Source organism: Salminus brasiliensis, chromosome 10 (assembly GCF_030463535.1).
Source record: "Salminus brasiliensis chromosome 10, fSalBra1.hap2, whole genome shotgun sequence".
Classification (NCBI taxonomy): Eukaryota; Metazoa; Chordata; class Actinopteri; order Characiformes; family Bryconidae; genus Salminus; species Salminus brasiliensis.
The window spans coordinates 22,774,374-22,793,565 of record NC_132887.1 but is presented as its reverse complement, the minus strand read 5'-3'; the positions used below and the strand labels follow the sequence as shown (position 1 = coordinate 22,793,565).

General features: G+C 41.2%; 1 protein-coding gene across 1 annotated transcript; it reads right to left on the bottom strand.

Annotated features, from left to right (window-relative positions):
• Positions 1-436: 436 nt before the first annotated feature.
• On the bottom strand, positions 437-13,515 carry ywhaqb (tyrosine 3-monooxygenase/tryptophan 5-monooxygenase activation protein, theta polypeptide b). Its single transcript, XM_072689727.1, has 6 exons — positions 13,410-13,515; positions 10,845-11,284; positions 3,895-4,018; positions 3,200-3,363; positions 3,015-3,110; positions 437-2,019 (listed from the first exon to the last, which is right to left on the bottom strand). Exons 2-6 carry the CDS (start codon positions 11,136-11,138, stop codon positions 1,960-1,962), a joined length of 738 nt encoding a protein of 245 aa, XP_072545828.1. The 5' UTR covers positions 11,139-11,284; positions 13,410-13,515; the 3' UTR covers positions 437-1,959.
• Between the last annotated feature and the right edge of the window lie 5,677 nt (positions 13,516-19,192).

Here is a 19,192-nt window from a genome sequence, read left to right as displayed (position 1 = left end):
CAGATTTCTAAATTGGTTACAGCCCCTTCAACAAGCACAAATGGCCTGCGAGCGGATCAGCACTCAGGAGCTTGAACGTTAGCTTGCGTCTGCCGGGTTGCTGTAGAAAACCAGAAATACGTCGTTTTCATGGATTTTCTATGTAATCATAGAAAAGAAATCCTGCCTGAAATAGCTCACTTCACCCTGATCCAATAAGAACTCGTTCAAGAGCGCACACTAAAATTATTATTATTATTATTATTATTGGGTAATAAGAAGTCAGGCTGACTTCTGCCTGATGCACCCTTAAGTTTCCAGCACACTGGCCTAAGGTTGAGGCAATTAGAGAGGAGATCCACTCATCACCCTATTATTCCAAAAAGCAGGTAATCACACTAAAACACCTCTTAATAATTAAACAGAGCTTTGAGCAATCAGGGACACGACAGACCAGTTTGGTTTATAAAAGGTCATTTTTATTAATGTTACATAAGTGTTACACAGGGAGTAAAACATGTCCACAAGGCTTTTGGAGACTACAATGGATGATTAGCAAAACAGAATAAGTGGTCCAAATCTATTCCAACACTCACTGGACAACAACGCACCCTCACACGTGCACAAATCTGCAATGAAAAGTACTAAACTGGACCCTGATCTTGGCACGTGTGCCGATTCCCATTCCGTCGTGTACTTGATAAACGAAGACATGCATGGATCATACCCAATTCAACTTCCATCAGCTCTTTTAATCTCTTAAGTGCCCAACCGCTCCTGCTCAGATTCATGCTTTAGGTGAAATGTGCATCATAACCACAGTGGGATGTGAGCTTTGAGCTGAAGCAGCCACCAAAAGCAACAAATAAAAGGTCACTAAACTGTGAGACGTCAGTTGATTTGGCCATGTTCAGTAGTGAAACGCTGCAGAGATACTAGTAACAGGTCACACATGCTCACATACACTAAATAAGCAAGTTCAAACTAGAAAACATGGTTCTATCCGAGTGTTGTGTGGTATTATGCCCTGCTGTGTACACCCATGCACCGAGGGATTAGGTGCTGCCAGTTTGAGACGAACTAATTAGGAGCGTCGTTGGTAACAGTATCACTACGAAGAACTGTTCTACAGACCCTCAATACTCTACTTTAACAAAGTCCTAAACCTCACTCCAATTCACAATATAACAACCAAATTTGTGCTTCCATTTCCTCCCCATTGAGAACCAACACAAGCAAAAGCGACCACGCCAGTGTTAACGGCATTATGGAAATAACGCAGAGTAAATATTTTACCAAACACACTGAGCAAACACATTATATGATGGCATCCACAAGCTACACATTGCTCTCCTAAAAAAAAAAAAAAAAAAAAAAAACTTACTAGATTTAATTTGTATCCTCAATTTTCTTAACATGGCAGTCCTGTGAGTTCTTTTAGCATTAGAAGTGAGCCTCACCATGGATTTCAGTGGCATTACCCATAGCACAGAACTGAGGTGTGCAATAGACAACCGTGAGAAGTGATGCATGAGAACAGTGTGCACGAGAGAACCGTTATCTAAAGTTTTTAAATATCCCTGCAACAAGTCTTAAACATACCAACTGAAAAAAAACTAAAGAAAACATCTAATGAAATGCATGTCTTTAATCTTTGTTGTCTTTTACTTTTACTAAATTTTAAGACGCTGGTATAAAACGAAGCTAGTCATACTTTTCTACAGCAGAGACGGCACGCAACAGAAGGCCAGGACAAACACAAACCAAGGAATGGAAGGTCTCTCGCCCCAATTAATTATCTCTCCTCATCCAAAAGCTGCACTGTGAAAAGACTAAATGATTGATTTTCTTTTTTTTTTTTATCCCCCCATAAACAGCTCTTGAATGACGATGTTTTTTTTTTCTTTACTAGAAGAATTAAGGTAGGGTAATAAGGAATGGAGATGTGTAAAAAGGTTTTCTTTTCCTCCTCATGAGCCTTTAGTTTTCTCCTCCTTCGCCTCCCTCTCCCTCGTCCGCTGCGTTGTCAGATGTCCATAACTAGGAAGAGAGGGTGGAGAAAAAAAAAAGCAAAGCGGGAATGTCATTACCCAATACGAAGGACATACTGATCTTTAACACTTACATTAACATTTTAGACACCAGTTAAAAAAGCTCCTTCTCCAGACAGTAAGTGCTAACTCAGTAAAACATTAATATTAGTAATATTATCTCATATCAAAAGCTCTCCTGAGAGTCTAGTTTTATTTATAGTTATTATCCAACATAGTTTGGTAAATCAGTGCCTAGGGATGTTAATTTTAGGTGACCTGGTGATGGAATTAAGCTACATCAATGCACTGGCTCCTAATATTTCTTCAATATGTGAAATTCTTGTTACTTTTGATTGTATTTATGTTAACCAACAGCTGTTGTAAGGTGATCTGGGGTTTTTACAAGCAAATATTTCTACGGGATCAATAGTTTAATGAGATTAGGTGCCTTTACTGTATGTACACAAACGGGTGCCAAATTATAAGAAAAACCAACAGTGTTCTGAGCCCCAGCCATGCATATTAGGACATCTTAGCAGCTTTTCAAAACATTACTAGATCAGTGTGTCCTCTTGTTTGGTGAGTATAGTAGAGGGGCTAAGAGAGCAGCTGGAAAAGGTTTGGGAATATTTTCCTGATATATCCCCTATACATATTAATGCAGATGCTACTTTAGTCAGCTTGTGACCAACAATAAAGCTCCTTTCAAAAAACCCTTCCCCTTTTCAGATGCTGCTAATCACTGTTTGCACCTAACGTATGCCTGACATTTCACAGTTATTTGCAAGTTTTGTCAGGGCCCATAGAAAGCAACAAGAAAGACACCCTTATTTGTCCAGGTCAGTCAATATAGCAACCATTTACGAACATAACAGCATGATTGTTGTAACGACCAGCATTTAAAATCCTTCAACTGGCCGATTGAGTACTGGACATTCAGGCCTTTCACACACACAACAGGAAGGAAGAGAAAAAAAAAAGAAAAAAAAAAAAGTTACTCACTGTGAGATTGTCTCTTAGCAGCTGCATGATGAGGGTGCTGTCTTTGTAAGACTCTTCATTCAGTGTATCAAGCTCAGCAATGGCTTCATCAAAGGCCTGCAAGCAAACCACCACACCCATTCTAAATGACTGCTCAAAAACACTGGCAAATAGAAGAGCTCATCTTATGACTGAGTGGGGTGTACCTGCTTGGCGAGGGAGCAGGCCTTCTCTGGAGAGTTCAGGATCTCGTAGAAGAAGACGGAGAAGTTTAAGGCCAGGCCCAGGCGAATGGGGTGTGTCGGCTGCATCTCTGTCTTGCTGATATCGAATGCCTTTTGGTATGCATCCTGAGAATTGTCTATGGTGGCTTGGGAGCGGAAAAACAGAAAGTCAACTGTCTGAGAACTTATACTGACTGACAAAAAAGCAGTTCTCTCATATGGAATGTATATAAAAATCACCCAGACACAAAGTTCATGACCTGTTTAACACTGCCAGGAAGAATCATGAGTCATCTCTCACACTCACACACACACACACGACTCCTGAAAGCAGTTGCCCAAGATAAAATTAGCAGCGTCTCTTTTCCTTTTGGTGCTGAATGAGACACAAAGTCTCACTCACAGGCCTTGGCACAGTGACCTAACATTACAATGGTTGGGTCTGCTACATAATGCTGACTGTGGAGGGGCATAAAAATAAATAAGCGAACAAACGGAACAAGCGAAATAAACGGAATGGGGAAACATTAGTACCCAAAGATGACAGACCAGTTGTCTTTAACAGAGCAACCTAGGATCTACTCACACCACTCATGCAAAGTCTACACTGACTTCCTTCAGAACCAACAGCCTGCACTGCAGGCAAAGGAAAGCACTTTGTTAATTTATTTTTTTACCTTTCTTGTCATCTCCAGAGGCAACTTCAGCAAGGTATCTGTAGTAGTCTCCCTTCATCTTCAGGTAGAAGACCTTGCTTTCGGGATTTGTGGAATTTTCAATTAAATATTTGCTCAGGAGCTCCTGCAGAACAGACATAAGATTCAATTAAATGAGGTCAATAAATCATCCAGTACTAACAGTGTTATGGAGTGAACTGCAAGGCGATGTTATGTAAAACAGGATGCAGTGCAGATGTACATCACTATAGCTCTGCCTTATGCTCTTGGCACATACAGCCCTCCTGAGCGCATGACCCAGCTTTTGCCCCAGATCTAGAAACGCTGTCCTTCTAATGCTGCACAAAGAACATGGGAACCTGCTTGCTAACCTGAGCAGTCTGTTATAATTCTACTACATAGCAAGAGAACGTTCTTCAAATGTTTTTTGGTGGACTACATTATGATAGCCTGGAGCGGAAGTTACTGTACCAGTTTTTCATCTTTTTGTGGGAGAAGGTATTATATACAGCTAATATGACACCATTTGACTTCATTTGAGATGCAGCATCAGCAAGCAGAGTCAAACAGTAAGAAAATGTAAGACTGGTTTGGTAGTTCAGCGTTTAATAGTGCGTGTTTACAATCTATAAATTTCATATTTTATTATATTAACGGCTACAGCGTACTGTGAAGTCAGTCTCCACAGGCTATTTTTTATATACATTTCCTTCCATTATTGTAGCCAGTTACCACTAGGTAAGTAATACAAATAATAAGGCTTTAGTTTTCCCTGTTAACTTTGATATAACCACAAGGTCAATATCAATTAGGCCCGTGTACATGTTTCACAAAACTACAGCATGCATTTCTGTTCAACCAGCTCAACCACGGTTTAAGCGCTGCCTTGAGGTGCTACAAAATTCCTAAGCCAAGCAAACATTATTTGAACAGTTTGGATAATTAATTAAAAGAAGACAAAACAAAAGTAAATAAATTAATGTCTAAAGTAATACTCCATCCAACATCTACATTGTCCAACTTACATGGAAACTATCAGTGATTCACAATACTATGGACAATCAGCTAAAACCTAGAGCACACCCCTCATTAGCATATATTGTGTCCTTGCTAGAACCTTAGTGTGTCTGTACAGATGAGTGGACGGACCATGCCAATCACCTCGGTCAGTCAGTATAACTTTATATAATTAGAAGCCAGAAAAGAAGCTCATGGATTTTAATACCAACCCAATATTATTGAAAGGGAAATCAACATCCCAGTCCAAGGCCATATTTGTAAAGGGCGTTTGTGTACAGTAGAAGGGTTCTCCACCACTCCAGAGTCTGCTAAATCTTCCTTAATGTCTTTTGTAGTCAAACGGGAGTTTTGATTACCCTTTCTAGCAATTCTACAAGCACTTCCCTCTGAAAGGTGTCTTGGTCTTCCAGACACCAAAGAGACTTGAATCGTTACTGCCATTTCTTAAACGACATTTCAAATCAAGAAAACATCTTATAGCCTTCTCCCGCTTTGTGCTGGGCAGCTGCTTAGATGAGCTCATAGCTCCCAATTGTTGGGACAAGGGGTCAGGCTATTTATAAAACTTCGAAATTTACATCATCTGGTCCTTTCTAATGGAGCCTGATCAAGCCATAGCTCCAACAAACTAACTGGCCTGAGACCTTGGCAAATAGTTAGAGAGCTCAAACCTTGCGGTGACCAAATAAAACAATACAGAGACTATTTTGATGGGAGAACAAACATGCCTGTTTAGTAGTGCATGCACACCGCTAGTGCCAAAAGAGTCAGGAAATCATTTATTTTCAGCATCACGACCATGAGCAACTCGAAGAGGGCAACTTCAGCAATGCAATAACTCTACACAAATGAGCAGTGACTCACAGATGTGACTACCAATCGAAAAACCCGTTCTCACCGTTTCGAAAAACAGCTCCAAGCAACAACAACAAAAAAAAAAGTTGCACAATTGTCACAAAAATTAATCCTGTTTTTTGATACATCAACACACGCCGCAAGTTTCTGCCTGTTGGGTGTCTTTATAACAGTAGAGATGTATCCTAAATCACAAAAAACAGTGCCAGTTACCTTGTATCTCTCCATGAAGATATTTCATGTGTACGGGATGCATGTAATACCTCGCCTGTAATTGTATCTACCATCAGAACATGCAAAATGCGATAAGCCTATTAAGATTTGCTGCACAAACATACCGGCCTACTTACACTTCCATCCACCTGCCTTTTATACTTTTACAGTAAAACCTACAGTTTCACATTTAGGCATCTCTGAAGGATTAGGCATCAGTGTTTTTGGGGCCATTGCCAATTGAGGGTGGGGCTAGATGCCAAATTAACATTTCCAACAACAGTTCTGCGCTGCCTCTCAAGCAGAAATATTCTTTACCTTTTGGAATCAAACACATTTTTGACAAAATTATGTCAAGTAAGAGTGGTGAATTTCTGTACAGAACTGCACTGTGGAGCTCAAAGTGTTGCAAGTGGTGTCTGCTAGTTTTCCTGGGATGCTCACTGTGCAAATAATAATAAAAAAAAAATGTTGAACACTGGCTTCAATGGGATTCTGTAGCCTCACACAGAGCTGCATCCACTCATCACATGGATCATATGATCTGACCAGCTATGATCAGCAAAATCATGGATTAATTGTGTCTTTTGGCTGAAAATCAGCAGGCACCAACACACAGCCAATTGATCCTTCCATTACTGGTGAAAATGCAATAGATGTGCTAACAGAAATTGCAATTAGCAAAGAAACCCAACAAAAGCTACTCAAGTTTCTGTATTAATAACTGCTGTCACAGTGTGGTCTTACTTTACTATGCTTCACAGGCAGCCACTGCAGAGCTTTTTAATCACCACAGAATGCCCACACACCCCCTACCTCATCCGCTCTACTGAGACAAGCAAGGAGAGCAATTGTCTTTAGCATCAGCATCCAAAAACATTACTATAATTACTATATTTTCCTCAAAGTAAATACAAACATACCATACAAAGGGTGAATTATGGTGTTTTTTTGTACTCTATACAAAAGACAGACCTACTGTAGTCTAAAAATCAACAAAAGTGCACAGACAGGCATGTCAAATCCAAAGAACAACAGCAGTAGCAGCTATGTAGCATAGCTATCCATTTTACTGGTGAAATATAAGCTTTCATTTTTAGCTAAATTTGCCCAGTACCTCTACTGCAAATCTTTAATATCTAAACAAAATTAGATTTGTTCATCATAATACTCCCAGTGGAATAATACTGTATGAGGAAAACTAAGCGGTAATTAAGTGGCGTGCCATGTAAGAAAACCTCAAACAGGAAGCACTGAACAACAATCACTTACACCACCAACACAGTCATGGTCCTCTCATCATGAAAAAAAAACCCCAAGAGAACTCATCAGGCCAACCACATCCAAATTACCTTCAATAAACTTTTTAAATCATTACCTCACTGCCATTATGGAACCAACATCATGATGATCCCTATTAGCAACAGGCTTGAGTGTCAAACCAGATGCACTCAAGTCCTCAAGAAAGGAGGGGGGAAAAAAAAGGGCGTTGCATATTCAGGCCTGTCCCGTCTCGCACAGTGAAGTCCAGGAGGTTTGCCATGAGCCTTTCTTCATTCTTCACATTCATAGGATTCTGAGTAAACTCTGATGGCAGTCCTAGGCAGCCACGGTCAAGAAAGGAACAGGCTCAGTGCTAAGCCAACATCTCACTTCCCAGATAACATCTACAGCCTGGGCTGAGTTCCTCCAAAAGCACTTTAGTACAAAGATGGTTCTTAAACGGTTGAGCAAGCATCACATTCAACACTCTTTCAATAGTGTGCTGCCCCTGCGTTTCCTCCAAGCCATTTAAAATGGAAACAGTCAAGTGTGTGATTCTACCACAATCAACTGCAAGTATGGATGGCCTTGTGGAACTGAGACTCTCTGAACAGAAGTTATCTCTGAACAGTAATATTACTTCTTGTTGTACAACACCACAGGTACAGCGTCTGGCTCAAAACAAAATAATGATACAGTCAGTCCTCTGATTGAACAGTCTCAAATCACTGATCTGTGTTTTGGGGGGCGGTACAGATACTAAAAATGTGGTTAGCAGAGTTTGTTAGCTCTGCAGATACTCATGGTACTGGGCTGAGTGATGTACTCTCGAGAGGGATATCTGGTTAGTGGCGTTCAATGTATTCAATGTGAGGCAGAGTTAGCTTTACAAATTCTACAATTAAGCAAGTTTGAGACAGTGTTTATATATATATATATATATATATATATATATATATATATATATATATATATATATATATATATATATATATATACACACACACACACACACACACACACACACACACACACACACAGTCTTAAACTGGCTGATATTGATACATAGCCTTCCATCTCTACTAAAGAGCCTCTTGTGTAGTTCAAGAACAGCAGCACTAAATATCTGACTACTTTGGCAGCGTTTCAGGTCTCCTTTCTGACTGCTAAACTAAAACAGGTCCTGCTGGTGTTGACCTTCTGGTTCATGTCAGCTTTCTGTACTTCTGTGAGGCACACACTCCTTCATAGAAACAGAACTGATTTCTGCGATCGTTGATTGGAGCTATGCTCTTTTCTGATTTTTGGTTCCTTCACCATATTCCACTGTAGGCCTGATTAACTTTACTCTTCAAAATTAGTAATGCAATGTTTAATGTATGCAGCCTGGTATTTGCAGAAAGAGCATGAACATGGAATAACTGCTAATTAGGTACACTAGGCATGCCTGGAAGGGGGGGGGGGGTGAGAAGCACAAGCCACCATGAAGGTGAACTAGAAATCTGAGGGAATTATGATTTAAAAGATTTTTTTTTAATGGGATGAAATTTTTTTTTGTGCGTGTATGTTTTATGTAACGTAGAAGGACTACCTTGCAGAGAAATACCAAACTTCTTTGTTGAAAAACCATCCAGTAAAATTCATAAATGCAGACATTCTACAATAGCCCAGCATCACCTAAATATTCTTACCACAATAAGACCAAATCTCTCAGCCCTAGCCAGCTACCCCTCCTATTAAAGGGAAATATTCATTTTATACCAAAATTGAATACCACAACCAACTGGGGGCTCAGATATCTTGGTCAGGAGCTTGAAGATTATGGGTTCGGCGTCAGCTGCTATCTTTCAGCAAGACATGGCTCAGAGGGAAAGGCTTCTATAATTGGCAACAAGCATTTGAAAGTGAACATACCAATCAAATCCTAATACGCCTCACTGACCACTGCTGCATTAACTGCATGACACTGAAGCGTTTTGTGAAGGCATTCCTTATGCCGCTCTTAGGGGCGAGTGCAAACTGAAGGCATGTGGCAGGCTGTCTGGGCAGAAGGAGGGTGTGGATTGGCCTGCTCCCAGAGCTAACACTCAGGTTGAGTCAGTGACACACCCTTCAGGCCTCTTAGACCAGTAGGCCAGGAAGTACACAAGCCCTCACCGAAGCAAATCCCAGTTCTTCTTAAACTAATGAGGTGATCGGAAAGGTCACCTCATTAAGGCCATTAAAGAAAGATTGATGATTTTATAACCAAAATTTTTGGAACTGTTTTCAGTAACTTGCTTCCATTTTTCAGAATGACTATGTAAGTGCCAGTCACTCTGATCAAGAAGATGAATCTTGTGGGTGGAACTTAACTCCGACCTACCATGCACAGAATCTACTGGCTTTAAAAATGTACTACTCTATGTACACCAGCTCAGGAACACGAATCAGATCAGCCTTTGGAAACATTCCTGGCCATTTATCAGAACTGTTTTTTTTTTTTTTGTAAACACACAAACCGCAACATACTACAGGCTACAACAAATTCTGACATTTACTGAACAAATGCTTTGAGCTAAACGAGCAAAACCAAAACCTACTTCTCACCTGAACACTCCCAGTAAAAAACCTTAAACAAAAAAAAAACCTTTAACATTTACAACCGCCTTCTGGCAGCAGCGGCTGAAAAGACTTCCAAAGAACACTATGTGTTTCACATACAGCCCTATATAGGCAGACACTTCCTCTCATGGGGAAGTGACTAAAAATAGAATGACGTACAAGAAACCTGGAACATGACATTTGACCTGCCCAAACAATCGATACAAATGCCAACAATATAGCATCCCCTGGGGAAGTGCATGTTTAAATTCTTCTGGGAATAAAGGTTCCTTTTTGTAACGCCTGTCCTGCCGAGCATGGAGCCATCACAAAATAGGGCCACAACACTAAATATACGAAATGTTACAATCCTGCTAAACGACTCCCCCACGGCAAGAAAGGACAAGCTCTACTTAATTTAGACATTACTCTCAAGTGAGAGGAAAAAACTAGGCTGCTCTTACATCACTAAAAAAAGAGGACACTTCTTTTGTAATACACACATCCATGTAGGCTAGCAGGAGGAAGAACCTTGGAGAAGTGGCAGCAAGTGCAAATGCTCAGCAATATTACTTTATAATGAGTTTTCTCTTTACAAAAGACTAACAAAGAACATGGACATACGAATTTTAAGCTTTCGCAGGTTACCTTAAACTAGGCATGTGGAGAGGTAACATTTCCCCTAAAGATAACATAACCTGTTAGCATAGCCTAAATATTACTATGACATTGCGTCACGAAAAGAAATCATGGCATGTGTAAGATAAACAGATGTAGTGACACTGTGACTGACCCTTGATTGGTGCGTCGAGTATGACAAGGTCTGTGAAGGTGCTCAGATGAACACTAAAACAGCTCCACAAACATCTAAAAATGTATAGTGAAGTGAAAGTTGGAACCTCTATTGAAACTACACCTTCTCGTCTAAACTGCAGTAGACTGGATTTTCAAAGTATCCACTATGATGTTAATGAATATTGTCACACGTCTAAAACAAAAGGAAGGCATCTCCTCACCAGGACGTCGTTGCAGATTTCTCTGAGTTCAGACTCCACTTTCTCCCGGTACTCTTTGACCATCTGAAGCTTCTTGTCATTCCCTTCGGTCTTCTGCTCAATGCTGGATATAACCCTCCAGGCTGATCGCCGGGCGCCCACCACGTTCTTGTAGGCGACGGACAGCAGGTTCCTCTCCTCGTTCGACAGCTCGGTTCCAGCCTCGGTAACCTCCTTCATGGAAGCCGCCATGTCGTCATAACGCTCAGCTTGCTCTGCCAACTTGGCCTTCTGAATGAGCTCTGTTCTATCCATTCTGTGTTTGCTTTCTTAATTTGTGTGTGCTTGCCGCAACAAAAGTCTATGGGCCACGAAAGCCTAACAAGCGTTTGGGAGAGTAAAAGTGGTTGACTGATCAAGTGACTGGAGTGGACCAGGTTCCACCTATGTCTTCAAAGAAGCTGAGGGTGCAAAAACAAAAAAGGTATTAGTAACAAAGGGCTTTTGGGCTAATCTAAGGAAACAGACACATTAACATTTGGATGACCATGTGGAAAGTGCTGGCTAGTAAAGTAGCTACAAGATTAGCAAGAAAAGTGTTTAAAAGCAGGATTTTAAAAAATATATTGATTAAGCTGAAGAGCAAATTGCTTTAGTACTGTTAAGCGTCTATGTCTCATTGAATGACTTAAGGCGGTGATTCCCAACCCTGGGCCTGGAGGACCCCCTGCCTTGCACATTTCACTTGTTTTCTGCTCAAACACCTCACCTAAGGAAGGGCTTGTTAATTAGCTTATTAGCTGGATCAGGATCTGGTGGTGGGAGCAGTGAAAACACTAAAACACCTCCAGGACCAGGGTTGGGAACCACTAGCATGAGCTATAGGTCAAAGTAGGGGTGGGCAATTTGACATTATTTGATTGTATCGTGGTCATTTTCATCATGACACACAATATCTATTTATTAAACAGTGTAATTAGCCTGGTTTAACTGGATGAAGTGCTGCACATTATGAATAAGAAGCAATGTAACAGATACAGGAGAATATTTGAATAATAGTTTTTAAGAATTTGTAGCTACTGATGCATTTTGTCCATGATCAGTTGTACCGAGAGATCATGTATTGTGAAAATGTCTTAATATCATTTTTTACCATCTCACAAAGCCCTATGTTCAAGGTACAGACCCTTGTTCTCATCAACAATCAAAATCAGCAGATTTTAGATTACCAGGCTCATGAGCTTTTATTGATCCATTGTTTTTAGCAGAAAATCAGAGGAAGGATGAACAGAATACACTACAATACACATTGAGATCTACACAGTTCTTGATCTGACTGCAGGGTTCAGGACACACTGTGAGAACCTGAAGAGTGCCCAGTGCTTGCGGTGAGTGAGAACCAACTGCTTATCCCTCATGTCTATAAAGATGTGCCCAAAATTTTAGACGAGATATGGGCCAACACACTAAATATAGCTATTCTCATTCGCTAACTGTTTTAAAAGCCTGTGCAGATGTTGAGATGGGGGAACCAGTAAAGGGATCAACAGCTTCTACACACATGAGCTTCATACTTGGTGCCTCCACCAAGCACTCGCTTTTTTTTTTTTTTTTTTTTTTTTTTTTTAAATAATAAAAAAACTTTTCTGTACGCACAAATAAGAGGATCGACTAATTAGTAATATATTTTTGGTCCGCCATAAAAAATAAAGGCCTTAAATTGCAATGGCGTGGCAAGAAACCCAACCCAGCCCTTCTGTCTCTTCGCCTTCTTCTTCCTTCAGGCAGGTGTAATCCGCGCCCTTCAGTGCCGGGAACAGTAATGAGGAAAGACTCCTTGGTTGATCATTTTCTAGCTAAATCTGTATCGATAACTGTACTTGTTTACTTCATGTAGATAACCGTGTCTGCGCAAGAGCCGTTTACTTGAGTTAGCTAGTTAACCCCAGATCCTGGCTGTCTCGTTCGCACGTTAGCTAGCACTACCCTCTAGCATTATGAATTAGCTGGCAGCTAAACAACGAGTTTTTTAGATTTAGACCAGCCATTTTCACGCAAAGAATATATCTAAACGTTTCACAGTTTATGGCCAGTAAACCTGGTCGTCTCACAACGCTGACCAAAGTTATCGCTGGCCGTAAGAAAACAGCCTCGCCAGCTCCCGTTACTGTCTCTCCTAAAGACGACCCTGATTTACTGTCGGGCACGGCTAGCCAGGTAGCGACTCCACGTATTAGCTATAGCTACATCTGACTATAGCTAGCTACCTTTATTCATAAGCATCGTCAGCCAAGCAGTGAAGCTACAAAAAAAACGACCAACGTTTCTGAGGAGCGAATTATCTCCTTTTAATACCCAGCTAACAGCACCGGTCGGTCGTGTGCTCGACGGCAGCCTCCTTCATTGTTGAGCCCCGAGTTAGCACAGCAAGCTCCGTTAACGCCTGACTGTCCCCAACAGACCCACCGACCGACCGACCGACCGCGCATTCTTACTATCACAGCTCCTCCAAACGGACAGATAATAGATTAAAAACCGTTCACGAAGCTTCGAGAATGAGATATAAAATGAGAAATAGCTCCTAACCTCAGAAGTGATGATATCCGCTCCGCTGGATTGATCCTCTTTAGACTCGGATGGATGATGAAAAAAATGCATTAGTCACCATCAACCGAAAGTGTTGCTGTAGGCCGTGGCTACGCATACCGTCTTGCCCAATCAGATCGCGCGATGCAACCCCGTCACTCGTCAGTGTGCAAAACACCATCCAATAGGCTTTTAGCGCGGGGTGTGGAGGCGGGACCGGCAGCTCAAGTTCGATTGGCCTGAAGGCCGCGGCCGTGCGTACACGGGGTTTCCTCCAATTAGAGCAAGGGGAACAACGTCACAGTTGCCATGGCGATTCTCACCTCCCCACCCCAACCCCCCCGCCCGCCCGCCCGTCCAGCATCATCAGCATCATGAAGAAGGGAGAGGAGAGCCGTTTTCCAGTAGGTCACTAAACTAACCCATTTAATACAACGTTTGAAATGAAGACGGAGCTCTTGCTAGCCCTCACGCTACCAGTGTAGGATCACGTGATAGGGAGAGGCCTTGGGACCACTGGGACCAGAGTTGTGCCAATGAAAGTAAAAGGAACCATCAAAGGCTGAGAAACAAAAATGAAGCCTGAAGAGACTTTGGCCAAATCTGTATGATACCTTCAACCTTCAGCTGTAGTACATGGGCTGGACAAACACAAACATTACGGTGGTCCTCAGACAAAGAACCGACATTCTGGATTCTACCAGCAATCCAGCACAGGTTTGACACATCAGCAATGTCTTTGGTGGTCCAGGCACTCACCTCTGAGTGGAAAGAGAGAACTGCTGAGGCTCTCTAGGCCAAGGAAGCTCTCTATAGCTAGTGATTGAAGAATTCTTACCATAGTGAAGAAAATCACCAACAGCTACTGAGCTCACAGGGTCCGTCCTTCTCAGCCCATCAGATTAGAGTCTGCCGACATGAAAACACCTCCGCACTGCCCCATCAGTGCCATTAACCAATACAGACCCTCAGATTAAAGCCAAATGGCATATAAACAGCTTCTTGAACCATGGTCTGGACATTCATATGTGTATGCATGATGGCCGATATCTCAAGATCTCGAATGATATTGTTTTCTCATCTCATGAAAACCGTAGTTGTTATGTGATAATGCCATAATTAACTCGAGATCTCATTATCTCATGAAAATGGTGTAAATGCAATATGTGAGTCCATGGAATCTCTTCTTTTATCCTAGGAGGTTTCAACAAAGATCTTCCCATTATCATGTTAGCCTTAATGTACTCTGAACCCCAATGAAAATGATTAAGGGACACCACTGTAATATACAAGTAGGAGGAAAGTGAAGTGAAGAGTGGTGGCGGGCTTTCGTCGTAGAGAAGCATGCTCTTGAACATTATGCTGAATGGAGGGGGTGAAGGGAGAGGAGAGCAGATGTGAGCATGATGTGACTCATCCGGGTTGGCTGGGTTCTCTGTTGTCAGACACACTGAATAATGGTTGAGGAACGGATCAGACCTGGGTGTGGCAGGGCACAGATGTGCAAAAGGAGGACAAACGTGATTTTGGCCAGACCACACTGCAGCGCAGAAACGACCGTTCCTCCGATCTACCCTGGTCAGATGAACTGTGACAATAGAACACATAAACATCTGCCTTTTTTTTTTAAGTCAAAGCTTGTGTTGGATTCTCCAGACTCCTTTCGAGGGATCAGAATCGTTTTAAATTAGGGGCGTGACAGGAAGCGTAGAAAGTGAGTGTCTGACAGCCTAACATTGTCCAAACACGTAGCCATTCATGTCGGAGCACAATAACTCTCTCAGACGGTGAAACATGATCTTTGAGACACAGTGGATATCATGACCTCATAAAAAAAAAACACACACACTCACCAGCCATACTCAACACACAACGTGGTTCTTTGAGTGGTGCCATTGAAGAACCACTAAAAAAAAAAGGTTATGTGAGGGTGAGGAACCTTTCAATTGGTTACATCAAATGGAGGTTCTTTAAGCCTTTATTAAAAGGTTCTTCACACTCACAGATCTCCTTTACAAACGTGTTTCTTTAGGAAACCAAAGGTGGGTCTCTTTACCTTATTTTTGTGAGCTCTAACACCCTTTTATTTCCCTGATTCATCCAGCTCTTTAGTGGTTTTTGCGTTTACTCACATCTGTTAGCTTGACTCAACCTTCTGTTGGCGTCAGTATGTTCACACCCTGTTGGGCGAGAGTCCAGCTACTCTTCTTTCTCAGAGAGGAAGAATACTGCTGACTTGTTGTCAGAGCAGAGAAAAAGTAAAAAGCCCACAGCATAAGGGGAGGAACAGTCCATCGTAAAGCTTTCCTGATCCTTCAAACGGGAAGAAGATCAGCTGATGATTTATGCGACAATGTGTGATGTCCTGCAGGCATAAAGAACAGGCGAGGATTGGAACGTACATGCTAGGTTGTAAATTCTGCCAGAAAAGTATGCTATTCGTTCATCTGAGTGCTAGCAAATTGTTTGAGTTGTGCAAGAAAGTTCTACAGCAATATTCAGATGTACACAGTTTTCCTTTTACTGCAAATATAGTCTGTCAGCCAAGACACGTTCATTGTCCCAGGTGTGTTCCTTTTGGAAAGCACTGGAACTGCCAGGCTAATGCAACTAACAAGTGTCGGAAGCTAAATTCCAATCATGTAGCAAAACACTTCTCTCAAATCATGTGGAACTTTGTCCAATTTCACAGATACCAGCTACATTTGGAGGAAAGACTACTGCTTCAAATCGGTTTGAAGTAATAGCTGCTTACCAGTGGCAGTACTAAGCCAAAGGTCTGAAGTTTGGTGCAGTGCATTTCACCCTGCCCTGAGGTGAGGGGTGGAGATCGATAGGCTACATCAGCATGCTGACGCAGAGATGGGAATCCGTCAGCTCTTCTGTTACTACTAAGGCTTGGTCATCAGGTTATCAATGCATGTGGCTGGACATGTGTGTTAGGGCTATGGTAAAATGGAGTATGGCCATGTTGATGTTCGAATCTTTTCTAACACCATTTAGATATGGATTATTCTCAGACAGCTTTCATTCATGAGCATTATTGTTCATGGGTGTCATGATCTGTTTCACATAGTGAATAGACCACTAAAATGTGGCCTCTGTACACCACCACGATGGATTTAAGATGAAGCAATCAAGATGTGAGAACCGTAGAATATATAGAATATTGCATTACCAGTTTAGATTGTACCTACTGGTGATATCTGACTTAGTAAGGCATGGCAACGAGATAAGTTTAGATGCTAAGATCCAAGAATATCTTGTTCCCACGTCTAAGTAGTACCCACAACCTACTAATGTCATGGCCACAACTTAATTTTCTCGTTCCCACGCCTTACTAAGTCATGGCCACAACTTAATTTTCTCATTCCCACGCCTTACTAAGTTATGGCCACTACTTAATTTTCTCATTCCCACAACTTACTAAGTCATGGCCACAACTTAATTTTCTCGTTCCCACACCTTACTAAGTCATGGGCACAACTTCATTTTCTTGTTCCCACGCCTTACTAAGTTATGGCCACGACTTAATTTTCTCATTCTCACGCCTTACTAAGTCATGGCCACAACTTCATTTTCTCGTTCCCACGCCTTACTAAGTCATGGCCACAACTTCATTTTTTCGTTCCCACGCCTTACTAAGTTATGGCCACGACTTCATTTTCTTGTTCCCACGCCTTACTAAGTTATGGCCACGACTTAATTTTCTCATTCCCACGCCTTACTAAGTCATGGCCACAACTTCATTTTCTCATTCCCATGCCTTACTAAGTTATGGCCACGACTTAATTTTCTTGTTCCCACGCCTTACTAAGTCATGGCCACAACTTCATTTTCTCGTTCCCACGCCTTACTAAGTTATGGCCACGACTTAATTTTCTTGTTCCCACGCCTTACTAAGTTATGGCCACGACTTAATTTTCTCGTTCCCACGCCTTAATAAATCATGGCCACAACTTAATAATCTTTTGCCCACACCATATTAAGACAAGGTCTTGTTCCTGTGCCCTAGTAAGTCATGGTCACGGTTTATCTTGTTTCTAAATCTCCTTAGGGTTAGGCTGGGAGTGTGACCTCTTTCAATCGATGCAAGTTTATTAAAAGGCATAATTTAAATATCCTAACTTCATGATTAGTGAAGTGAAGTGAAGTGATTAGTGAAGTGATTAGTTATTCACATTTCTGTATTGCGCTGTATTGTGTCACAAGGTATTTTTACATCCATCATAATCACTAATTACTGTATCTGTTAAATGTGTAGACCTGGGGTCATCAGTCCTGGTCTTGGAGGGACGAATTCACAGTTTTGGGGAGTCCTCTGCTCAAAAACACACCCACTAAACCCGGCAATTAAATATTAAGTAAAAAAAAGAAAACTGGATATTTGAGCAGAAAAAACAAAAGCAGATTCCTGGTGTAACATGTCACTGTTGTGTTATTCTTGCACTACTGTTGTAATTTACTACATTTACACTACAAGCGATTACACCGAAAATGCATTTACTACTAGATCCAACTACATTCGCAATTCTCTAATACAGGCTACTCTATAGCTTTACAATATACAGGGAATCAAAGGCAGATGTGAAAGGGATATTATACAGGTAATTACAAAAAGCTTTTCTACCATGAGTTAAAGTGTGTGTGTGTGTGTATGTGTGTGTTGTAGAGGCAGTGCAGATGTGTGGGTTGAGGGGACTGGGGATTTCATATAAGCAACCTGACTCAATGAGCGTTTGTGTGTGTGTGTGTGTGGGAGTGAGGGGGCCGTAATTACTCTCCTCCGCTTCTTTCCCCTTTCACCACTGTAATCACGCTCAATTACCATGAGCATAACTTACTGTAAGCCCTCTGCTCTACTAGATATGCTAACAGGGCTGAGGCCTCGTCTTTTTAATTCATTTGCCTCACCTTTTTAGGCAAACAGCGATTTGTTCAGTCTGTAATCGCTTTATTGCATTACATGGCGAGTTCATGTCATTTGCTTGTGTCTCCATATTTTTTCTACTGCCTCTATATTATAGTGTCATGTCAAAAACATAAGTTCAAAAGCACCAAGTGTCCTTTATGCCACGAGATAACGTAAAGGACTACAAATAAAAACACGTGGACAAAATTGTTGGTACCCTTTGGTTCGTGAAAGAATAACCCGCAATGGTCACAGAAAAAACTTGAATCTGACAAAAGTAATAATAAATAAAAATGCTATGAAATTAACCAATGAAAGTCAGACATTGCTTGTCAACCATCCTTCAACAGAATTATTTTTAAAAAACTCAGACATGAAACAGGCCTGGACAGAAATGATGGTACCCTTAACTTAATATTTTGTTGCACAACCTTTTGAGGCAATCACTGCAATCAAACGATTCCTGTAACTGTCAATGAGACTTCTGCACCTCTCAGGTTTGAATGGTGCCTTTTCAAGATGCTACCTGAGATGATGACCATGCTACCAAAGATGATGACTACCTGTAGCCTTATATATTGGCCCACTGACTGATTACAAGATTGTAGACACCTGTGATGCTAATTAGTGGACAGACCTTGATTTAACATGTCCCTTTGGTCACATTATTTTCAGTGGTTCCATAATTTTTGTTGAGTTTATTTTTTTTAATAATTCTGTTGAAGCATGGTTCAAAATCAATGTTGGATTTTCATTTGTTCATTTTTATAGAAATTTTATTTATTCTTATTTTTGTCAGATTCAGGTTATTTCTGTGACCATTGTGGGTTTTTCATTCATTAGCCGAGGGGTACCAACAATTTTGTCCACG

Bases quoted from the DNA above. Each gene is read 5' to 3' on its own strand.
- ywhaqb (XM_072689727.1), bottom strand. From the start codon at position 11,138: ATGGATAGAACAGAGCTCATTCAGAAGGCCAAGTTGGCAGAGCAAGCT. The intron at 3,364-3,894 runs GTAAAAAAATAA...TCCGCTCCCAAG, and splicing joins CTCTGGAGATGACAAGAAAG to CCACCATAGACAATTCTCAG. The intron at 2,020-3,014 runs GTGAGTAACTTT...CTCTCTTCCTAG, and splicing joins TGCTAAGAGACAATCTCACA to TTATGGACATCTGACAACGC.